The sequence below is a fragment of the Fringilla coelebs genome (genome assembly GCF_963513975.1).
Source record: "Fringilla coelebs genome assembly, chromosome: 4".
NCBI classification, from domain to species: Eukaryota; Metazoa; Chordata; class Aves; order Passeriformes; family Fringillidae; genus Fringilla; species Fringilla coelebs.
In genome coordinates, this window is record NC_140032.1 from 14,493,409 (window position 1) to 14,519,913 (window position 26,505).

General features: G+C 35.2%; 1 protein-coding gene across 3 annotated transcripts in view; it reads right to left on the reverse strand.

Moving 5' to 3' along the window:
- RAB28 (RAB28, member RAS oncogene family) overlaps positions 1–26,505 on the reverse strand; it is a 63,580-nt gene that overhangs the window by 26,602 nt on the left and 10,473 nt on the right. For all 3 annotated transcript variants that reach the window (XR_014616098.1, XM_084204232.1, XM_084204231.1), the window contains exons 3-4: positions 24,172–24,260; positions 15,376–15,505 (exon numbers count right to left, since the gene is read on the reverse strand). Coding sequence is in view for 2 of the 3 variants with exons in the window: in XM_084204232.1 (XP_084060358.1) it covers positions 15,376–15,505; positions 24,172–24,260 (219 nt within the window). In the remaining variant the exon portion in view is untranslated. The remainder of the gene's footprint in view (positions 1–15,375; positions 15,506–24,171; positions 24,261–26,505) is intronic.

Sequence of the window (26,505 nt, forward strand, 5' to 3'; positions counted from 1 at the left end):
TAGACCAGCCAAGACAGGATAAAAAAAATTGCTCAAACAAATCCCAGAGATACGTACACATGGATATAAGGTAAGGTCATAGAGCATTTTACACTCCAGCTGCAAGACCCCCAATATCAGTAAATCCAAAATGTTCTTGAAGTAACGACTTTTTGCTTTTTCTCTTCCAGAAGGTGGATTGAACAAGGAAAAGTCTAAATCTTACCTCTTTCTTTTAAATATTCAGATAAACTCTCTGCCTGTTTCTGTCCAACTGATTTTAATCAGATTTAGTAACCTGGACTAAAGAAGAGAAATCCCACCATTACCTCAAAATACTTAAATCATGAGCAGGACTATAATGGCTGCAAAATATGGCACAAGGGAAGTATTATGCTTAGTCTTGGAACTTGGGAATTTCAACGAACAAGATCCCTCATTAGAATCAAATGGGGACAGATGTACTTACATGTGGGTGGGCACGGGCGGACATCAGCCCCTCCAACCTCTCTAATGAGCAATTTCCTCAGATTCAAAGAAAAATTTCATAAAAAGTTAAAGAGAAATGGCAACTTGCCTCCTATTACCACTGGCCTAACTGCTTGGGCTGCTGGTTCTATAAAAAAGGTTTTTTTCAAAGAAAATTATTGTTAAAGCCATTTGGCTGAAAGTGAAGAGCTATTGAAAAGTACATTCAAACTGGCAGCTTGCTCTTAAAATTCCCCCCACCACTTTTATAAGTATCGTTTTGCTTGTGGCTTTTAACAGCTGTTCACACACGTCTAAGCTAGATGTGAACTTTTATTTTCCCAAAACTAAATGGGAAGCTTTAAACAGCATTTGATTTAATTTTTTTTTAATTAAAAGTGGAGGTTAAAAGGACTGTGGAAATGGATGATGCAGCTGTGCTGATGCTAGGGAAAATAATTCCAGAACAAGAAGTGAGGTAGAGTAAACACACAAAATAAGTTTCCCTACACTAAGTGCACACCACATTCAAGTGATTTTATTAGCTAAAGAGAAGTTAACTTTATGTTTCTTCAGAAACATTTTGCAAAATTAAACTAAATTGTGTTTTGCAAATATAATAGAGTTGTGATGTCTACTATGCTTTTCCCTTGGACCAATCCTAAAATTATTTCCAGAATGAAGTGGCTTCACAGGTTCCAATGTTATTCACAAATTCATTTAGAAACTCAAAAAACTCAGACACTCAAGTCAGAGCTAGCTCATTAATATTGCCATATATTTACTGGTTTGGTTATCAAAATAATTGAACTTCCCCTACATTTAGATGTCCTCTTGGAAGAATTAAACATTTAGAGTCACACTTGCAATGGTACTGAGAGATTGAAAGACGAAAGCAGGCATTCCTAGGGGCACTTTTTAAAGTACCAAAGCAACTGGGCAGCTAGGCAATGGTTCAAGCCCATTTGAAAACCCCACCAGACAGCAGTCTACATTTTTAAGCACCAGCATACTCACAAAAGTTTTGCCTTCTTGGCCTAATTACTTAATACACAGCATTAAATACAAAATTCTAACAAAAAACCCACAGAAAGAATAAAAATAGCACAGCTTATTTCTACTTGCATATGTTAAGTACAAAAGCACACTATGACAATATAAGAATTCTGGATATCAACATATATTTAAAGGTCCATTCTACTAAAGTTCTTACAAAAAACATAAAAGCAGCTCTAAGGTAGAAAATGCATAGGATTATGAAGGAAATGCCATATTAATTCATGTGGATTATGTACCCTGTAGACTGTAACAGCTCCAAAAGAAAACTTCTTCAATACACTAGTAGAGCTACTATTTAAACCAAAATAATTTAGTAGTTCATCCATCAAGTTTATTCAAAGAAGCTGTTAGAACTTCTGTAAAACATCTAATAGAGTAAAAAAGTATGCAAAGTAAGCCACACATGAAGGGAAAGAAGAGAAGGAGAAGGAGAAGGAGAAGGAGAAGGAGAAGGAGAGGGAGAGGGAGAGGGAGAGGGAGAGGGAGAGGAGAGCCTGGTATATTGGGTTGATGACACAACACTTCCTGGTCATCTATGGATGAAAAGAAAACCAACAACATTGAGAGCATTGCCTTTGCACCAAGCACAAGGAACAAGGTGTAAAGAGTATGAAGAAGATGAAAAAGTGGAAGAAGAGAGACAAGTAAACCAGCCTGGACAGCAAAGCCTAACAGAGAGAGGCATATGGAAAATTACAGTGATGCAGTCATTTGCTTGCCTCCTGTGTTCACCCACATACAAGAGACTCACTATAAATATGAAAATCTGAGCTAATCAAAACCAGAAATTCAGAACATTATAGTCAGGTCCAATAAAAAATATTGCAACCTGGATCCCTTCCTTGGTTTCCTCTGGGACAATAGCCTCTGGGATGTTGTCTTTGATGATACAAAGCCTTGATTTCTCTTGGGTTAGTTCCTTGCTAAATCCAGGGCACAAATCAAGTCAAACAAATGAAACCCCAGCCACAGGTGAAACATTTTATGCAGGTGCATACAAATTACATTTGTACATTTTAACAAATCAAAAGCTGAAAATAAAAGTTTACCACAGGTAAACACAAGAATATAGCAAATACAGCATTAATGTTTCTAACCCTTCTATTAAAAAAAACCCAAAAATCCCTGCTCTAAGAACTGACATTAATATACTGAACACTACTTGCAGATCAAATGATTCAGAGTGCACCAATTCATTTTTTGTATTAGAACAAAATGAAAACCTAAGTTAAATACTCTAAGTCCCTTTATGTTTTATTTCCTAATAGTACTGTCCTCAGCACTACAAATAAACTAATCATAAGAGTATCACTCAATGGAAAGACAGAAGGAACCATCAATGACATTTTGCTGAAATATAGTTTCCTAATATTCCACAAGTGAGCTGGAGAAAAAATTGGCCAAGCAACTTCAGAAATGGATCCACACTATCAACATGACAGAGATTCACCCACGCTATAAAATGTTCCAAAATGGATGGCACAGAAACAGAAAATGCCTTGCTGCTAAGAGATATTTCTTTGTCCAAAGGATTATCAGATATCCCTTCTTTTCTCTACTGTCAGCTAGTATGAGCCTAAATGCATGAGAAAGTAGCCCCCAAAAGGTACACAGAAATTTTCCTGTCCTGAGAATTCTCAGCTGCAAGCATTCCCCTCAGATTAAACAACTACAAAAGCATGTGGTTTTGCAACCTAATAAATAAGGCATAACACAGTGAAAGTAATCAAATTCAAATGAAAAGAAAGCATTCAAATAAAAAGTAACCATTTCCATCAATAAAGCAATATAATCTGTTTAGGACAAGGAAAGTGGTTTTATTGCACATTTGCTCAGTATTCCTTCTACACATTGGTTTCCTAATCACAGACTTTGTCAAGAACCTGACTTTGTTTACTAATGGCAGGATGTTAGCAGTCTCTACTGCTTTAGAGAAAAACTGATGGCCTTCCAAAATGATCTGCTCCAGTTCAGTCTGAATTACTGGACACGAAGCAAAAGATAGAGAACAAAATATGTTCTGTGCTGTGCAGACCAAGCCTGATTATAAAACAAGGCTTGTGGCTAAAATCCCTGAAACAAATCTTAGTCATACTGATTTCAAAAGCCAAACAGTACCACTGACAATGGAACCAGACACTCAGTTTTAAACTTTTGATTTTTCAGTTCCCTCTCAAAGCAGATCAGATCTTAAAGCTTACCCTCACATAACTGTCAATATGACCAAAAAAGTAGGATACTATTCCATGTAAACATCACAATTAAAATAATCTTTCTGTGATCATTTATTTCAAAATTAAGAGATAAGGGGAGTTAACAGTTGTTTTGGTGACTGTGAAAGACTGTAAGTATGTTTCAATTTTAGAGAAACAATGTACAAGATATTTTTTTGTCTAGTTTGTTCTCAAGCATCCTGCTTCCATTATTAGCTCATTGCCATGCTCTAAGCTGAAAAATATGAAGGAAACTGAAGTCTTGTTTCAGTGCTTTTGAAGGCAATGAGACTGCTTGGAACAAGTGAGGGTAAGTGTATATGGTGGGATTGTGATGTTGCTATAGTACTCTTTCATGAACAGTAATTACTCTGCAAGTGTGTAAAGCAGACAGGCCCAGTTGCATAAGGCTCAATGCAAGTTTTATGAACTGCAGAAAAGCATGATTAGTATGGGGGGAAAAACATGTTTCACACTTTTATTGTAAAGAACATGAGAATCTCACAGAAACTGCCAGAACAGATGTTCATAAATTGGGCCCTTAATCTGCAGCACTTTCCAGGTTTTAAGCTATATCCACTGGTCTGTAGAACATATTCCTCTCTTTTTAATATAATTCTTCTGTTTAGTTTTTTTAATAAATAAGTTTATGACTTTAGTAGTGTTGCCAGCTGTTCAATTTTGATTTACTGTCAGAGTCTGCTTTAATATATAGTGGCTTTTGTGGCTTACCCATATAGATTACATTTTAAGCTTCAAGATATCACTATAAAGCAGCTGGAAAAAGTGCTGGCTGTGCTCAGAAACCAGCATTATTGCCCTAGTGATCAACCACTGAAACAAGCAACTAGACCAGTAACCATTCTCTAATAAAATTTTGTATACAACATTCCCAAAATAAAACTGTAAAATTTACAGTGTAAAAGCAGGTCATCTTAACACATGTACTTTAAGAAGTCAGCCCAATAAAATTGCTCAATTATTAATTAGGCAGCATATTAACTAGCAATAGAGATCTCTACAATGACTGCTCTTTAATCTTTCCTTATATTGTTTCCTTTACTTCTTCTGTACAGCTTGAGACAACTTAAGAAATAAAAGGTCTTAGAGGTGCTTTATGGAGTGCTTTCTAAAAATTTACTTTAAACCAGTACTGAATATTACTGGGAAAGAACTGTCAGTACTCTTCACACTGAACCATTTTCAACCTTGCAGAGTTACAATACAACCAGACTAGGCTTCTTTTCTCCAGCATCTGCAAGTACACAGGGTAATGTTATTAAAATAAACTACCACAACAGTATACTTAGAATTAAAGAATGAATTAAACTCAAAAACTCTGGAAATTCTCTTTAGCTGAACTAGTTCAAAACTATCAGTCATAACTACTAGGGCTCATATATTACATTGAAAATTACTTTTTCTGCTCAAAAAGATTAGTTTTTCCATACAAAACTAACTCCCTAAAAAAAATTTCAATCAAGAGAACCAAACAGTTTGATTCAAAAAGATCAGTATGGTGCCTTGTGAGAGAGATTTTTTTGCTTGTCTTACACTGTAATTTTCTCCCAAGTCTAGATTTGCCAGTTGGACAGTATCCCTGGTGCACTACTCTCACAAAGTCCTATCATACCTAAGGGGAAGGCCTACCTACATCATGGAAAATATAATGGGAAAAATAAAACAAAAACTAAACCAGCCTTTCTCCCCGTAGCATCAGCAGCAAAGCCTGTAGGAGAATGAAGAGAAGCATAAAGATGCACATCCCGTGAGACATCACAGTGGCATCTCCAGAACAAAACACGTCACGCTTTTCCATAATGCTTTTGAAGGGAGATTTAGAAGTAGACTCCAAAATGCCACCATTTTCTATGTTATAAGCAGAACATAAAATATTTTTGAAACAGTTCAACTTAACAGCATGACCAACAACACCTATACACTGCTTTCTTCTGCGTGCCTACACCAAATTACTTTCCAAAGTCTCCTGTAAATGTATGAAGTAAGGTTTTAGGAACTGAGGGTCTCTCTTTCTGTCCACAGCATCAAAGGTGTGCTATCTGTAAAAATCTTGGTTTTCCCAGCCTTCATGTTAAATGACATACCACAAAAAAATGCTTGGTTACAAAATCCAATTTAAAGATATCCTCAATACACATCATGATTATATACCTGGATTTTTCCAAAGCATGCCTTTCCCAAGGCATTTTACTGTTCTGTGTGTTCCATTCAACTATTTAGGCCATAGCTTTTTTTTAATTACTTTTTGTTTAGCATATGAAACAAAAAGCAATAGTCCTGATGGCAGTTTTTAAGTGGCATGACCTAGGTATGATTGAGTTCTCCAGACAAAGTCAGAAAGAGTTAATGTTATTCCTCTTTCTATACACAGTTTCAAAACTTTAATTAATTCAACCATCAGTACAATTCTACATACTAATATTATACCAGTAAGATATATTCCTGTTATCACACATAATTAGGTAAAAATGTTGGACAGTATTTACAACCAAAGAAAACCCTCATAGGATGCAGATTAAAAAAAGATTATCCAGAAGAATGTTATAAACTAGGGACTAGCATGAAAACACCAGAGTAAACTTGGAGTAGCTCATTAACTGTGCTCTAAATTTACACCCATGAAAACAACAAAAATTTTTATTTTAAGCACTACTTCTGAAAAAAAACTAGAGTTAAAAAACCAAAAATATGTCATGAAAATTTCATAGCAATTTCATAGAGAACTCAGCATTTTTGAAATAGAAACTATGTGCAATGTACATAATGGCCTCCTCTTTTACAACCTTATTTTAAATAAATAAATTCAATTACTAATTTAATATTCATCATCACTGTACTGTACCCTCCTTCACCAACATATTTCAGTATATCTTAATTGATTTTTAACTGAATTTAATGTGAAGTCTTAGACCTCTCCTTCGAAAACAAGCATATTTTGAAGTTATCCTCCAAACTACAATGGCTGGAAGCACTGAGTGTAAATAACAGCAACAATACTCTCTGCATTTCACCAAGAGACTTATCTCAGTGATCTGTTTGATACTGGCTTAGTAGTTACTCCCGTGGTAACATCTTCACAGTCTCATATTACACGCATATAAGTAATGACATATCTTTTTTTTTTTCCCAAGTACCATTTTTCCCCTCAAAAAAACCATGATCTATAAAATACACCAAAATAGAATGCAGAAAGAAACTGCAGTACAATTGGTGCCTCATCAAGACATACCTTCTCAAATACTGGAACAATAAAGAACTCATAACCATAAGTACTTTATATGCTTAAAGCTGTATGAAAAAAGCCACACGTTTAGCAGAGCACACGTTCCTGTACTGAAATGGGCATCATAAACCCACAGTGTCTCAGGAATGGAGCTGTAACTTTGGGCTAAACTCAAAATGGTACCATTAGTTTCCACTTGTCTAGCAAAACCCCAATAAACATGATGATGTCCTGACAATTACACAATTTAAAAATACACATACAATGCATTCCCTGTAATTTTTCTTCTTTGTTCTTCAATCTGCATACACATCAGTCATACTATATCACAAAGTGAAGGTTATCCATTATGATTACTCTCCATATTAGCATAGACTATCCCTCATTCTCTAAATTGAACTGGAATAATAACTGCTTACTTCCAATCAAAGTCTTAATTTTCTTTTTTTGGTTCATTGAAATCAGTAAAAAAAGCTGAAGTTTTCCCTGCTGGTTAGGAATAAATTTCTCTTCCACACTTTCTGCCCATACAGAGTACTAAATGTATTCAACTACTACATGCATTTCAGTTGAAACACTGTACAACTGCTGCTACATTTATCAGTCTGAAGCTGATATTCTGAAGCTTCAGAAATTCTGAAGCTTTAAAAAAAAAGATTAGTTTACTGACTTACCTAGCTTTTAAATAGAATATAATGCTACAACAGCACTTGTCTTTTTCTCCATTTTGTCCAAAATCCTAATAGTAATGTCCTATTCACACTTAAAATTTAGTTATCCTCTCTCATCAACTTCCTTCAATGATAATATATGAGAATATTTCCACAGTAGCTAATGGAGACATTCCTACAAATCAATGTGCTGCAGTGATACAGAAATAAAAGCTTACTTCACTGTAATGATGCTTCCAGACTTCCCTCAAGTCAGGTGGTTACTTGCAGTTAATGATCTGTGACATACCACACAAGTAGTCCTAAAAAGACTTATTATCCACTGCATGTGCAACAATATTTGCTTTATGGATGGCTAAATGAATGAAGACATTCAATGTAACTGTAAAAGTAAAATCAAAAGAAAACTTACAAGTAACATGTTTTCTTTGAGTAAAAGAGCTGTGAACATTTTCCATTAATACTTAACCTTTTGCTGGAGCAGTGCAACCACATATAATGCTTGAATCCATAAAGCCCAAGAGCTGCTCAGGGTTAACACTGATTAACTACTCCCAATCAAATGTTATAACATTTAAAAATTTCAGAGTTTACCTCCACTAATGAAATCAAAATTGCATTTATGTCATGTGGCAAAGGTAGGAGCAGGACAACTGGCAAAGAAAAGAAATTCTGCCCTGTTTTAAAAACAAGTATTTTTTTTCAATCCAATAAAACATACATGAATTTGACTGGGTTTTAAAACTATGTATATTATGCTCCACTGACTTCTATTAATATACTAATAGAAAAGAATACCAAATTAACCTAAAATAAGCTCCAATCCAACAGCACAATATCTCCCATGACTCTCAGACTGTGCAGACATTCACACATTTTCTGTTTATAATTTTTTTCATTTACTAGACTCAGCTTTTGTCCACCATATGTCCACCGTAGATTAACTATTCCCTTAGGTACAATTAAGGGCTTTCCATTTGTTGTAAGAAGACCTAAGTATGAAGGACGCAGCCAGAAAAAACATTTCTACCTAAACCAAAAACAGAAGCACATTCAGCCAGAACTATAGTTTATGCAGCATCTTTTTTTATTGGGCGTATGTCTACATTGCTAAATAAACCACAGACAAAATCCATGGAAACAGTAAGAGATCTCTCAGCATTTCACTTGTGTATTATTATAAAAACATGATACATATACTGTTCCAACCTTTGTATTTAAACAGTTTACTTCTATTTGCATTTTTCAATGACATCTCTACAGATTTTTCTCAATTTAAGCATAACTGTTAGGGAATGAGAATATATTATTTACTGATACTTCTGTAGCACTGGTGTTTGAGTTCCAACTACACTAACAACTGTCTACCAGGCTCTTGAACTTCGTTGTCGTTCTTGGTTAGTCATAGCAGGCAAAACTCAAGTGCAGCCTCAAGATCTTACATGTAAGAAGAAGAAACCAGTTTATTCATGGTCACTAAAATTAAAAAAGTGTAGCATAAGAACTGTTTATTACTTGGAATAGCTCATGACTATTCTCACTTTCTTGTAAAAGCATTGTATGACCCAAATGAGAAAACATTTTTTGCACAGATCTGAACTGCCCTGGTTCAACTGAATGCAAATTCATTGATTTTCACAGAACTACACCTGTTTATGTAGGACTCTGTCTAGCTCTACAAATCTCAAACTCAGACAAGCAGTACAACAGTAACATATCTTCTGTGTGCAAGCTGTGTATATTGTTCAGCTTCAACTCTCTCATGAACCCCAGACTGCAGCAGAACACAAATGAAAAAACAAGTTCACTACTAACTAATGCTATCTGGGCTGAATACAGGCATTTGACAAGGATTACTAATTATCTTTTGAGCAGCAAAAAAAAAAGGATTCGCCATCAAAAACTATACTGTATACATGCTTCAATAATGGCTGCAGCCCTCTAAGAAAGTCCAGAAGTCTAAAAATTTGCCTTTAACCAGCTTCGGTGTCCACTGCCTTCTCATCCAAGTGATCATTTAGTGAAGGATTCTGAAAGAAGGCTTGAAGTAAAACATGGGCTGATTTGCAGCCCTTTGCAACGGATATATTTATCACAGCAAGTCACATGAAGACTGGAGCCAGAATGGAATACATATGCACAGATCCTTGCAATGTTTCCTGCCAGGTGTTTTCCCTTCACAGACAATACAATATGGCAAGGTAAATACTACACAAGAGCAATAAAGCTCCTTTCTTTTTTTCTGTATAAAGTTCTGTAAGCTCAGATCCTTTCCAAAGAACAGCACTTGAGGCTCAAGCTCTGTCTACTAATCACAGTTTAGTAGAGTTGTCCACATGGCAATTTAACAGACATAATTTAATAGATCTCTTCAGCATGGATGGTACTCAGCCCTATTAATGTTAAGCTAAGCATGATTTAGGATCAAAATCTTGCAAGACAAATGCTTTCTCAGACAACCAAGGTAATTTTTTCACTCAAAAATGTGTGTGCTCCTAGGTTGCTCCCACTGCTAAAGTAATGCAGAGCATATTGAGATACTGGGTTGGAAATATAATATTATGGTGAATAAAAGATCATTTTTACCTGTGGTTTTCTCTTCCATTAATTTAAGTTTCTTGTTAAAAGTAATTTTTAATAAAGTTACCTGACCTTTGAAACAAATCCATACGACTGCAATTTTCTATTAATCTTACAAGCTGGTTGAGACAAACATTTTATATCTATTTTAAAACAGGGTATCATTCTACATTTATTCAAATGAGTTGGTAAAATTATTGTAGCACAGGCGAAGGTTTTCTTTTTAAGGGAGTCTCTACATGTAAGTAGTTCACCCTCCAATACCAAGAGCATGCGTAAGGCTCAGGTGACCAGACCTGCTGTTGGGCATACAGGAACTTTAGTTTAATCAGGAACTTCAGTTTCATCAGGCAGAAGACTCTAAAGAAGTCTTTGCAATAGCTGTTCAACACTTGTCTTAATTACAGATGAAGGACCTTAAAAGGGCAAGCCCACGGGAAGCAAGAACAGAAAACAGGGGGAGGTTGGGAGGGACAAGGGAATGAATGCACAGCTCTGAATTTAACTAAAACAGATTATCAAAGCGAGTGTTAATGAAGAAATTTTATGAGTACAACAGGGGAGAATAAGTATATAATGCAGCAACAGAGTCAAAAAGCAGACTGGGCAAGTCCCATGACTAGCCAGATTCACATTGGTATACAAAACACCAAATGTTAATTTGTATCTGGGCTGGAAAATGTTTCTTTCTGTGCTCAGATAAGATAGGGGAAAACATTTTATGTTGTATGTAAGGGCAAGTTAAAGGGTACACTAAAATGTAACCTTTAAACTTCACAATGTAACAGCATCCCACTTCCTGTTCAGAGATAGCACTCCAAGATCAATTAATCACGGCTAAGACGAACAAACGGTCAACATTCTTAATTAGTGTTGATGCATTCTCCTCTGTGCCCTCATCTGTCATGAAGATTGTTTAAAAATCTGAGTTATTAGTCTCTATTGAGGAGTGGATCTGGTTAATATCTCTAAGAACAGAAATCATTCATCTAGCCACTATACACTATACTGATAATTCCTACCCCCTATATAAGCTACAGATAACCACCGCCCTAAGACCATCTTGGTAACTATAAATCAAAATGAGTATAGCTCCTATGCAACCTGGGTTAATTTTTGTTTAAAATATATCCACTGAAAATGCTGGTATGACACTTGAGGAGACTGCTTATAGATTAGTGCAGCAGAAAATACATAAAGCCATCAAGGTAGAAAGGAAGCAAACACATCAATCATATGAAACATGGTAAACCCTCTCTAATTCACACTTAATGACTAGAAGATATATTGTGATCACTGAACTTTATCAATACCTAATTTAAGCAAAGATCCTAAGTGCACAAAACACAATTCATTTGATAACTATAGTCTCATTTATGCCATACTATTTGAATCAAATCAAATGTGTAAGGTTCAGGTGACCAATCAAAGTGTTTGACAACAACATATAAACAAAAGTTTTGCGTTTTTGCATAGAAACTCTAAAACATAAAGTTAAAATTAAAAGTAAGGTTTACTCCCAATCAGCAGTGCAAAGCAAGTGGCACTACCAACACAGATATAAGCACACTTCAAATATACTTGGTATATTTGAAGAAAAAGAATAAAATAACACAATGTAAGTTACTAGGAAAGTCAAATTTATGATTCAATACCAGCTGTAAAGTTTCAGGATTATTAAGATCTTATGACTTAGAATTAATAGGAAAAAATAGTTTTACATTAAATTTTATAATTCCTTCTGTTGTTCATCAAATGCACAGACAAAAATCTGTGGAAATACAATTGATAATTGAACACCAGTGCAGAAAGCAGGTCTGGGCAAGATCTTGATTCAAATCAGCTTTCTACTCTCTCTGACCAATTGTGTAGGATAGGCCATGGGAAAAAAAAAAAAAGGTACAGGAAGGAAAAAAGAATGAAAACTGAAACTAAGCACCCAGAGGGAACCAAGACAGCTGAAATGAAGTACTGGTTTTACAACAGAGATCTGCACTTCTGAAGCTCTTCCTCTCCCAATTATTTTGAATAAATTAGTAGGCAATGACACACCTTCATTGAAAAAAACAAAAAAAACCCAAAAAACAACCAAACAACCAAACCTACAAAATAAGAAAATAAAAGGAAAATAAAAAAAGAGAGGAGGAAAGGTCCAGAATTCAGAATTTAGGTATCAATTCATACTGCTCTACTATTTTCAAATAAATCTCTGATGGATGAGATACCAGCAACTGATAGGAGCTTTTTAAGTAGAAATTACCTTTCCAATGTTTCATGAGTAAATCTTAACCTCTTACAATCGCAACAGGACATTTTAATAGCTTGACACCACTCTGAAGCTAATTATCATGCTTTAAACAGACACAGCAGCTTACTGTGTTCATGCTGCTAATCTACTGCAATGCACAATAAACCAGAACAGTGAAAACAAGCGCTGATTCATTTAAATCACACTGAACAATTTCTTCAAGTTTTATGGAATACTAGAGAAATCCCCACAAACTTAACATTTAACAAAATGACTACAAATTGATACTAGAAACCACTAATAAATTACCTATAAAACTGCATGACTTAGCAGTAGTAAACAATTATGCACCATATACTGCTATGTATCAAATAATTTGCTTTCAATGACAAAATTACCCAGGGAAATTATTTTCCTTTAATAGAATTCAAGTGTACAGTTTTCTGTATCATATTGCATAGAGAAATATTTTTGTTTTCTTCCAAGCTATAGCTTTTTCCCTAGAGAAAATCCAGGTATATGTCCCCCAAAATGGAAAAAATACACATGTATTTCAGACAGTATTAGTAAGAGAAAACTGACAAAGGACAGCCCAAGTTAAGTAACTAAGTTTAAGCCAAAGTTTCAAAACAGAGGCTGAGCTTCCAAATTCTTATCAAGATATCTAAGGACCGGCCCAAAGCTTTCCAAATGCTATAAATGAAAATAACCGCATTCTTGGCAAATTTTAAAAGCTTTTATCAGAAAGAAAGTTAAGTGTTAGAATAACTTGCCTGTGGATATTGACATTTCTAATCCTTTAGTGAGCTTACCTGGATATTTTCCTAAAAGACATGTACAGCTCAAAAAAACAAAGTACAACCCTGAGACAGAAACCACTCTCTGGAGTATTTCTTCTGAATGATGCATGAGGTCAAGTAAGTTCATCAGTTCATCAAATGGCTTTTCCTGGCTCTTAACCTATTATTGCTCCTGCATTGCATATGAGTGTTTTATCACTTACTAAGCAAAGAAGTTGAACAGAGTGATTCCTTCTTAATAATTTGTTAGTACTAGTAGTATTATCTCTTCATAATATGTGAGAGTCAACACCATGCTTCTATATAAACACTTCTTTTTCCATTTATGCAACAACAGGAGCCTACTATTAATTTTTTAGTATTCGGGTGGAAGCCCTCCTAGATATTCTTATCCTACTTCAGAATCCAGAAAAGCAATATACTTTCAAAGTCTAATTTTTATCATGCTGAAATAAAAATAAAGCAAAAAACATCCCTCTGTAAACAGTATCCCCTGCATGCTCAACATGTGCAACAAACATCCTTAGCATCACATGAAATCAGTATTTTGCTGCTTTTCTTTATACACAGCTTCTGAAGGAAAACAAGGCAGCAAGTAATTCCTTCAGCTGATATTTCCATAAAATGAAAGCCCTTTCACTAGTCAGTGTCAGCATTTGCGAGAAAACTCACCTAGGAAACCAGATTCTACTTCCAGATGCTCCCAAGGAAACATCAAATATTAAAGATTTGTGGGCATGTATATGTGAAAAAAACAGAAATAAAACACCTCCAGATCAAAACCAATATATCATTTTCTACACATATTGTGCCAGTTCAGCAAAGGAACATTTTTTTATGCTATGTTACAGCGTATCTTACTGCAAATACTTAGTAAGATTTGCAGAACGCCAGCTAGAAAGTCCAGATTTAGGGAAAAATAGAAACCACTGAAAAATATTTTTAATTTGAATTTCAACAGAATCTGTATTATTGACTCAGGTCTGCTAGAGGACAGCACTGTCAGTGTTATGCTTTCAGAAGTGCAATTTATATATTGTCACTCTAAGACCTTCTCTCTTTTCTTCACAGGAAATTAGTCTTTCATAATTAATGTCATAAAATGTTACACCATCACCGTAGCAATACTACAATTAATGGTTCTGAAACTGTTGTCTCTGCATCGTTTTCAAATTATTCTAAACAATTCTAACTTGCTGGATTAAGTCCTTTTCTCAGGTTTGTTCACGACATGATCACTGTAACATAGAAATAAATTATTTGGAAAGTGAAAAAGAAATAAAACATTTTTCTGTTGTTCAAATAATGTATTTATACTGTTTAAAAATTATGTATCCACTTCTACCATTTTGCTTCTACAATTTTTATATGTTGCTTTTATCATCTTCAACAGAAAAAGGGGTAAGAAAGCCAGGATCAAGACATCAGATATGCTAATAAGGATGTTTGCGTAAGATTTTTTTGTTGGAAATAGGGAAATTTGGAATCCATATAATTAGGAAACTATCTACATGATGATTATATAAACAGACATATTTTGGTGGTCAGAAGAAAACCATTTTATTACACTTATGTGATCAAAAAAAAGGTTAAAAAATCCCAGAACAACACAGATCACCTGATGTGTACAACTACAGACAACGTTGAAAAACAAAGTCTTATAAGCAATTCTTAATTATGCCTAATGCATAGTGTCATTTTTTAAACATATACCAGTAGTTAATCCAGCAGTCTCTTAACATACAGAACCATGAAATATACCTTTTACTACATCCAGAAATGCTCCCCAGTTCTCCATTGCCATGGCTACATCCTGGGCTCTATCAAATTCAAACACGGGTGAGTGATCTCCCTCTTCCTGTGTGGTGTTCTCCAAGCAAAGAGGACACAGGGAGAGAGGCTGCAGGCTAGGGAAAGCATGATGCAGCAAATCTCCTAACATAACCTATCTGCCCAAAGCCATAATCCTGAAGTATACCCAAATATGTCATCTGTACACCGCAAAAGATAATATTTAGTTGCATTTTGGTAAATATATATACCTTATGTCATCTCTTTAACAGTAAACCACATCCACAGTATTTCAAATAATGTTTAAATATGAGTAACTTACTTTTATTTCCAACCAAGGCCACAAGTGGCTGTGTTTCTGATCCTTCATTCACTTTCTTTACCACATTATACCAGTCTTCCAAATTTTCAAAACTCTGGCCATTGGTAATATCATAAACCAAGAGAATGCCCTAAATAAAGAGACATGTTTAAAATGTTACAGATTGTAAAAGAATTAACATGATATGATAAGATTTGCACCAGTCTAAATTATTATTGTCATAGAATAGAGCATTAAAAAATAATGGCATCATTTCTTTCAAGGGTCAGTTAAAGGAATTATAAAGTTCTACACTATACACATTATTACAGTATTTCTCCTGCATTTCATGTGTTCCAAATGCACATTTCAGGAAAAAAATGGCAACACAGTCAAGAGCACAATTAGTTATATCAGAAATATTACAAACTGCATATGCTTTATGATAAACCCAAAATAGCATTTCACACTAACAGGAAGATAAAAATTACACTGGAGAAGGTATTTTATTTTAACAAATATTAGTTGTAGTTTCAGTGTTCCCCTTTTTGAAAGAAAAAAAAAAAAGGCAGTTCAATTATACATTTCTCCACATTGTCTGTCATGTTTCTGCTGCCTTTTGGGGATAAAGGCCAGATTCCATTCTTTCCATGTTGTAGAAGATAAATAAGAAGTATTGGCAAGCTTTAAACTTTCAAAAGAGAACCTAAAGACATGGTTAGAACTCAAAAAGGAGTCCCATATATTTCCAAGGTTTTGGGTCAAGCTACAGGTGACAAATACTTAAAGCAGACACTGCTGATTATTTCCTCAGCACAAATATTCAATAATATAAAGCACAGCCTATTAACAGTCCAAATGTCACCCCTGTCCCCTCCACAATTCTAAGATCAGCTCTCAGATCTTATTGAGTCTTCTGCCTCTGCTTTCCACTACACCCTAATAAAGTCAGTATCTTGTAAATGAGGAGTAAAGACAGAATTGGTTTCAGGCATGCTTGTTCTCATGGAGTTCACAACTGGCAAAAAAACCCTGTATCTGCACACTGTTTCTCACATGAAATTTTCACAAATATTCTGAAAAAACAGTATGATCCATACAAAAATAGTTGGGTCAATGACCTACTGTCAATAGAAAAGATTTTTCAAGTTTTTTCAGGCATTTGTCTGGACCCAGTTTTAACTGATAGTTAAAAGGACTGTTTTAGATCATACGGAGTGCCTTAGATCACAAAACAGAGTGTACACTTACTTAATAATTTCACGTTTGATAACAAATTAGTAGAGACTGAAAGACTATTTGAGGAGAGTTCAGATTTTATGATGACAAACTGCGTAAAAATAATAAGATGCAATTCAATAAATACCATGACAAGTTCAAAGGAAGCAATAATCAAGTGCTCAATAGGAAGCATCTGGCTCTGTAGCAGGTTCCATATAATAGGATCAAGAAGTTACAGCTCACAGCTGAATATGTTGAGCTTGTTTTGTAAATATCACACTGGCATAAAACATTCCAGGTGAAATAATGCATCCATCTTTGGACTTGAAGGTGAAAAAAGGGTACAATAGAAGAAACCAGGAACAGTATCATAGGTTTGGAAACCATGACTGACATGAAAAAAAGTGGGAAAAACACCCTGACTGCTTCAACAAACACATGACTTATGGTAGGCATGATGATGCTGATACAAGTTTCAAGAGAAGATAACAGGAGTTCTCTTTGTATATGCTTTTATACATAGTTTGCAGAAGCCACTAAATTGGGAAGACCAGCCAGTGTGCCCGAAGGCAGGGTTACCACAAAGGGGTATGTAGACATGCTCAAGGAATGGGTGAACAGGAACCTTTCAACATTCAACGAGGACAATTGCAAAGTCCTGCAGCTGGGAAGGAATGAGCAATACAGGCTGAGGGGAGCAGCACATGACTGGCTGGAGAGCAACTGAAAATGACCTGCAGGTCTTGTCAGACAGCAGGCCAAATCCAAGCCAGCAACATTCCCTGGCAGCAAGGATGGGCAACGTGATCCTGGGCTGCATTAGCAGAAGTACAGCCAACTTTTCTACTCATCACTTGTTGGATCATATCTAAAAGAACACATCTTTAGGCCCCTCAAGATATCAGAAAAGTGGAGTAACTTCAGCAGAGGGCTAGCTAGATGATCAGAGGCTGGAGCACTTGTTTTATGAGGAAGAGATGAACAAACCCAAATTCTTCAGCATGGAGAGGAAACGGCCCTGGGGAGACCTAAGAGCAGCCTTCCCATAGCCATGAGGAAGCAATGAAGGAGATGGAGCCAGGCTCTTCACAGCAGCGCACAGCAGGATAAAACTCAGTGAGCAAAAGCTGAAATAACAGAAATTCATACCATAACCAATGAAAAGCTTTTTCACAATGAGGAAAATAAAGCAGGTTGACCAGAGGTTGCTCAGTCTCCATCTTTAGAAGTTTATAAGAAGGACTCAATAGATCCTTGAGCAGCCTAGCTCCATCTCTCAATTGACGTGACTTAGAGTGTTTTACTCCAGCCTCCTGACATGCTCCACCCTGAACTTTCTTACACATCTTTGATCAACACAACATGTAGCAAGAGGTTTAACTCACAGCAAGAAGATTATAGCAAGAGTACTAAAAACAAGCAAACAAACCAAACAAAAAACCCTATTGAGACTGTAAGAATAGCAAAGCTCTGAAATACACCACCTATAACAGTCACCAACACTGAAAAAATTTTTGAAGGTTGATAAAAGTCATTACACATGGATAGCTTAGAAGGAGGGCAACAGATCCTATTGAGATCCCTCCAACTCCTACTTTCTTATGACAGCAATACCACTCTATCTTGTTTCCTCCAACGTTACCAACTCCTTGGCAAACTTGATTTTTTGTTCCTTATATTTAGGTAGTTGCTATTAATTTCTGAGGAACAGTTTTCATCAGTTCCTTCAAGAAAATTAAGAATTATGACACCCAACTTTCCCCTTGCTATCCTTCCTTCTTTACTAATCAAATATAATATTAATCAACCACTTCCCTCTTCCAATTTTGGTGCAATTTATTACTTAATATCTTGCATCTCTAAGATAATTTCATTTAATTTCTCCTGACTATTTTTATAACTACCCAAATGCTTGGGCACTTGGCATTAAATTGTCAAATTAAATTGTCTCACAGTCTAAATTTTGCTCTAGGAAGGACAGAAGGACATACTAATGTTATTAAATGCTCAGTGGAAAAGAAACTCAATCTAAAGGATAGGTATGGTAAAGGTTAAAAAAAAATGCCAGCCATAATGCTGGAATTTGAACATAAGGAGGAAAGAGCACATGGCAATGCTTCTTTCACCAGGTGTCAAGTTCCTTCACCAGCTTGCAGAAGAGCAGATTATCTAAACTGTCTTCAACACTAATCAGTTTGATGGAGAAAAAATAAGAAAGTGTGAGCATTTAAGGTTACCCAACTCTTTCTAACCAATTCTTCATCAAAATTCTACTCTGCTTCATGTCCTCTAGACAACTGTAGCCTACCTACCCCTTTGGATGAAAGGGTATTGACAGTGGATTTACCATCAAAGAAATAATTTAACAAAGTTTGCAACTAGAGCTGACTTCACTTCCTTTTGGTCCCTTTCTCTGTGATCTAAAACCCTGCTTCTAAAGCACATTCTGTTCTTAAACATTTTTTTTAGTCTTGCCAATATTTGCTGCACTTTCAAAAAACAAAGATTGCAGGTACAACATCATATAGATGCAAAAAAAGGCAGCAAGGCATCCAGGTCATAAAGAATACTTTCTGCTTAGATTTTCACCACATCGGCACTCTATAAGCAACTTAGTATGATATAGATAATTAATGAAGGACTAGTCACAACTCCATGGCTAAAATTTATTTCATCTTTTTTCTTTTATTTAACAGAGAAATCCTATAATTGCTTCTAAAAAAATACCTCATATTTTCCACAAACTTACAGTATATGGAGTACAGACCAAGTAGAGAGCATAAAAACTGTTGTTTCCCTATTATGTGTGAGGAATTAAGGAGGAAAATTAACACTGGCATTTTTACACAAAAGTACTGTATTTCCTTGCCATGAAAAATGTTTGAAACACATGGTAGATGACATGCCAAGAACAGCTCATTGATTCTCTAGTCTTCAGCAACATGTTGAATAGTCCCTGCTTGCATAATTACACTCTAGAAAGAGAGACATTTTGTCTATGTTAGTGCACATGTGAGTGCTTTTTGTTTAGGAATTATAGAGCATTTTCAAAAATAGGTCACTGGAAATTGAAAATATTGCAGAAATTATTTGCTGCTCCCTGGAGAAAGTAGAGTCTGCAGTACTCCTATTAATAAGCCAATTTATGATGTAGCACATGCCAGATCTAAAAGATCATTTAAACTAGATATGTGGGTAGGGGCAGCAATTACAGGTAAGTATGGGAGTGCTTCTGAAAGATTTACCATGCAAACAGCAGCAGCCTTATTTCAAAACTGAAGTGTTAGTATGGACATGTTGTAACCAGGCAATATATTTGTACTGATAATCAAAATTTAAGACATGCCAAATTTATGTCAAGATCTGTCAAAATAAAAGGAAGCTAGAGAAAACAATAATAATTAAAATAATTAAAACAATAATAATTAAAAACATATGTTTTCTTCTTCATTTACCCTCAGCTACCCTCATCCTATGACTGACTTATGCATCAAGGAACTAAACTTTCAAGTTTTCATTATTATTATAAAATAAGTCAGGCCAAAATTCTGGAGTATTTTTTCTAGTCACAGAATATTAATTTAGTAAAGAGCAACTTAATTGTTGCAGAAATGTGCAGATGAAAATAGAGTTTTTTGCAAATGAAAGCAGCTTACAGTCCACACATACTTAATCACTCCTGTCTTTGCTGATACTGAGGACATGGTCACTCAAATACATGTGATTAAGCGATTAAATTGCCATAATTGAATTTACTCTCTATCAGTACAGCTGTGGCAACTGATTACACAGTTACTCTCAGCATCTCTCAATTCTGAGATAAATGTGTTGCTTTAAAATAGTTTTCAGTCAGTGTTGATTATTAACACCCTTTTTTTATGAAGAACAAAGGGCTCTTCTTTTCCACAGCTTGCAGAGTTCTTCCGTCCCACCACTGAAATTCAGCTACCAAGATAGGATGCAGTAACAACGTTGTTCTAAATGAGCAATATCTGAGGAAAAAATGAAAAATGTGCAGGGAGAAAGCAACTCCTTAAAGACAGAAGTGAATTGCAATTTCTCCAACTGCAACCAATGCAAGTTCTCGTGCTCAAATCTGCCATTCATTTTTTAAAACATGGCACAATAAATAAGGGATCTCAATCAAAATATGGCATCTTAACAGTAACCTAACTAAAAGATCTATCCTAGAGAATTGATTCATCTCTCATTAGAGAGAAAGAAACCTCTAATGGCAAGTTTTTGCAGTGAAGTTTAGATAGATGCTCCATTTACTCTTGTTGATGTCCTAATCAAGTTTCAACTAAGATCAGGTGAACTGTAGACCATAATCTTTTCAGTTGCTGGAGAGTCTCTAAACTTCCATCTCCAGCTGGCCATCGGATTTTAGAAGTAGGCCTACACACATATAATTCTGAGCACAAAATAAGAATTTAGCAGCTTATGATTTCCGAATCTCACAATGATCAAACAGACGGAAATCTGCACAAGGCTATGGGCATCTGCAAATACTGGATAAAGGCACAACACACACCATAGATATTTACAAACAATTCCACACATGTACTTTAAATCTGAATTATTTAGATTTAAAGAATACACAGACAAATACAATTTCTGCAGCAGATCCAAATCATCTGCTTTATCTGTATCCATACAGCTTGTATATTTTATAAAGAAGATGTTTAAAATCCCAGCTGCACCCCACACACTGACCAAATGCACATAAACTTTTTTTGTAGCAACCTTCACTCAAGTTACTTCAATATTTTAAAGGCTCTCTTGCACTGGGGAACCCCAAACTGAACACAGTCCTTCAAATGTAGCCTCAAAAATATCAGAGAGCATGATATTCACTTTCCTTGATTTGACTACTTCCTTCTTACTAACACAGATCAGTACTCAATTAGCTTTTACTGTTGCAAGGATGCATTGCAAAGTCCCATTCAACTGTTTTTTTACCTCAATAAGACATCCATCCAAGAGCTTTTTCCTCCAAAGCCCTTTCCCAGAATGACAGAGGTTGGAAGGGACCTCTAGAAGTCATTTGGTTCAATGATCCTATTCAAGCAGTGTCACCCAAAGCCAGCTGCTCAGGACCATGTCCAGACTGCTTTTGGCTATCTCTGAGGATGGAGACTCTACAGCCTCTCTGGTCAACTTGTGCCAGTTCTCAGTCATCCCTACAGCAGAGAATGTGTTTCCTGATGTTCAGAAGGAATCCCCTGTGTGTCAGTTTGTGCCTATTGCTCTGGTTCTGTCAATAGACACTACACAAAAAGGCCTGCTTCTCTCTTCTTTGCACCCTTCCTGCATGGTGGACATATATTGATTGGCTTTCTATTCTCCAGGCTGAACAGTCACAGCTCTTTCAGCCTTTCCTCAGAGGAGAGACGCTCCAGATCATTAATCACCTTTGTGGCCCTTCACTGCACATTGCCCAGTTGATTCCCAGCTGCATATTATTCTGTACCAGGTGCAGGACTTGGCATCTGTCATCAACTGAACCTCACAAGGTTTCTGTTGGTCCACTCCTTCAGTTGGTCATGGTCTCCCTCAGTAGCAGCCCTACACTCCAGCACAGTGACTATTCCTCCCCAAATTGGCGCTATTCATAAATTTACAAACAATGTTTCATTCCATTGATAAAAGAATTAGTAAAAGACACAACACTAATACCAACCCTTAAGAAAAAAAACTTATAATCAGACATCAGTAAGACACTGAGTTACAGACCTTTAAACCCAGCTGTCCATTCAGATTTTCAGTAAATTTATGGTCCACCCATTCCACCTGTATCTCTACATATTGTAATAATATTATGGGAGCCTATGTCAAAGGCCCTGCTAAAGTGAAGATAAATTACATCCACTGCTCTCCTCTCCACACAGCTAACCACCTAACCACAGACAACAGTCACGTTGGCTGTGCACATTTTACCTTTACAAACTCCGTGGTACCTCTTCCCAGTTACTTTCTTGCTGTTGTGTTGTCCATTCACAGGATTTTTTAACCATATTTAAAAGGTTTACCTTTATAAATACTGCTACTTGTTCTACTTTGTTTTTCCTCTTTTTCTTATAAAAAGGTACAGATGATCAACATTAAATAGGCTTATGCCTAGAAATAATCTGAAAGCAATGCCTTTTAAATCTATTCATGTCATTTCATGAATAGATGAGAATAGAGACAATTTTTTGCATCTTTAACAGGCACTGTTACAAAGCTAATAGGAAAGTGTGTTAGAACTCAACTGTGATGATAAGAAGGTTCTTACATATGATAAGAAGCCTCTTACGGACACTGGCAATACATGCCAACACTGGGAGAGAAAAATCACCAGTCCATTAAAAAAAATTAGGGTTAAAATGAGGACTGGAGGAAGATTAAAGACAAGAGATTGGACGTAGGGTTTTTCTGTTAATGTGCTCTGAATTACCAAAAAAATAAAACTTTAGTCTAATTGATATCAACTGCTTATGCACTTTTGGGCACTGGTATTAACTCTCTGACCTGCTATTTTTGGTAAGAAACTCCTAAGTTTATCACCAAATTTAATACAGACAAAGCTAATAGCATTTTATTTCCTTCATTAAATTTACTTTGGACATATGGCAACAATTTGTGATTAATCAAATTCCCTCTGTCATGGAAGCCACTTTCTCTTATTGCTTGCTAGATCTGTAACAGGTTAGCAAATCGGGTTTTATTAAAAACAATAACATGCTATAAACAGATGCAACTGTTAAAAAAATTGTCACTTTTTTTGAAAGTGACAAAATGTTACATTGACAAGTTTCTCTTTATTCAACTAACTCATAAATCCTAATCTCTTTCATTAGCCATTCCTGTGTTGTATAACATTATCGGATAGCGCATGATATGCCTTTTGGTCCCATTACAAATTCCAAATTAAGGAACAGAGCACATTTTAGGATCACTCATGCTAAGAAGTTTGGCATTTATAATACATTCTCCTAAATCATCTCATGACTCAAGATGCTGTTATAACACATAGCTCTTTATCCTACCATCCACTTTAAGTTGCTTAATTAACCTAAAGATAAACTTAATTTTCATTGGACAAGAGTTCTGCAAAAATATTTAGCTACCTGGTTGTGTCCTTTTGTTTGCCCTCTTATAACCCCAGTTGCATGTATAAGTTTAATGGTGTAGGATTGCTCTTAATTTCCTCCTTCTACCTTCTCCCCCCAGGAGGCAGCTGTTCTGAAAGCAGCCACTCTATCTACCATGTGGATATCCAAATAGCCTTTGCTATTTATTGTGATTGCTTTTCTTAACTCAAGACACAAAGCCTGGAAACAACCATCTGTTCTTGGGAGTTATTCAGTTCTATAAATGCACACACTTGCTTTGCTTTTTATGTCAGCTCTAAAAAATTAGCTACACCAAAATTAAAGTAGCATATTAATATCAATTAAGTTTAGATTGGACTTTCAACATTTTTGAGATTCATGAATCAATCAAATAAAAGCTATATATAATGTATGTATGTATGTATGTATAATTTTAACAAAGTTTCAATTAATTTTATATCATTGACATAATATATAATTATCAGCATTTATACTGTACCTGAGCTCCATAAATATATTTATCCAGCATCTTGCCTCCTATTGTTTGTCCTCCTACATCCCACACTTGAAGAGTAACATTCAGATTTCCTGGAAAAAAAATTATACAGATATTGTGTAACCTGGAAAATTTAGATACAAATAAATTCAACAACAATAGCTTTTAACAAGTATACAAGAAACAGGAACTAAATTTTGAAACAAAAAATGATTGTATCATCTGGAAAAAAAGTCATTTGTGTCCAGCTAAGTCATTAAGATACAGTAAAACTACAGCTAGCTATTAACATGTCTAATATTAACAGAAAATAACTGGAATTGCATAAAGTATAACACTCCAAAATAGAAATTATATAACATATTCCACTGACAAAACATGTAAAACTTCACTAAGAATGTTCTATAGCGTGGTACTTGGAACGGAAAAGTAACACAATTAATGCCAACTTATCTACATTATTTCATACTGTGTGTTCCTTCCTCACTTCCTCTCCAAATCTTCCTTACAGATCAAGAAGCAAGGAAAATCTTCATGATAATTTCATTTTGGTAGTGATGCTGATAGTAGTATACAGTTACAGATTTGTATAGCTGACAGAGTAAAAAGATGGAAATGCTGACACCCATCTAAGTTGCGGATGCAAACTATGATTACGTCCTCCACTCTTCATCTTAAGGCATGAAGCTAAATTGGACATGATTTACACAGTCTCATCTTCAAAGAATCTACACCCTCCTTTCTACTCTAAACCATTTTTAAGCTATGTTGAAATTGTTAACAGGTTTTTTAAAACAAAACTAATAAAAAAAATCAGTGTAAATGCAGAATATTTAACATCATACAAATCATACAAAGAATAGACCTTCCTTTCTACTCTAAACCCTTTTTAAGCTATGTTGAAATTGTTAACAGGTTTTTTAAAACAAAATTAACAAAAAAGTGAGTGTAAATGCAGAATATTTAACATCCTACAAATCATACATATTCTGCAAGACAACTCAGCAACTCACAGATCAAAAATATACATAGAAAGGTACGGTATCATATACATACAAACATATTAAAGTATACTTTCTCACATTTTGCATGGTAAGAACTGTTTTCAGAACTGTACTGATTACCTGCAGCACCAAACTCTAACAGAGTAAGGACGTAAGGATGTACAATTTTTTTTCTAATCCACATAAAACCCACATGACATTTACATGTTAATATAAATTCTACATACTCACAAATAATCACAACTGCCTCTTAATTTCACTCCTGGATTTTAAGAAAATGCAACAAATTTCACATCACATCACAATAATTACAAATCAAGTGAAAATTATCACATTATTTTAGCTTGCTGAGAAAGATACATTCTTAATTCAATTATTTTATGCAGTTGACAATCTGATTTTACCCCACATGATCCATTCAGCTGTAAATTTGTAACTGACATTGGTTACACAATGGAATGTGCTCCATGGAAATATATCACTGTACTAGGTGAAAATACCAGCAAATTATAACTATATAGCTGAATATATGCTACCAGTGATACTACATGAACCACATTATATTTTTACACTGCACCTTGCTTTAATCTGGTTAGAAGAGCAGATTCCCAAAACTACTACCCTGGTCTCAAAAATACAGAGATGAATGTGAAACAGTACTATTAAGCTATTCTGAGTTTTATGCAATACCAAGAAAATATCTACATGGAGCTTAGAAAACACATCATAAACACCCCAATTCAATCAAGGCAACCTTTCATAACCAACAAAAAGCTTATTTGTTTTGACAATTCATATACCATCTATTAATTAATTAATTATTTTAAAAGCTTAGAACATAAATGATGGCAAGCAATGCATGAAAGTCTGCCATAAAGCATCTGGCATGGATAAACCAGTGCACCCTCAGTCTGAAAAGTCTATACATCCTCAGTGGGTAAACAAACTATGCAGCCTCAAAGGCTCACCATGCTGCAGTATTCTACCCATATGTATTCTGCTGGAAAGTCACTGTGTCATTCATGACAGCTTATTTTGGGGGAAAAAAAAACCTTTATACATATTTTTACTTCCAAAATCAGTAATTTTCAGATGCATAATTTTGTGTTCAAGTACTTTAAAAAGTTTCAACTTGATTTTTCCTCGTAAGGAGATAATTATGCAGGAGCATTCTGGCCTCAGTATCTGGATAACTGCATGGAACAACCTTAAAAATTTTAGTGCAGTAAGTTAAATTAAATAATCTGAGGCTGTCCAATTAAAAAATCTCCTATTACAATTTATTTACACTGCTTCATTAATAACAGAAAAAAGAAATAGGTAAGAAAAAAGA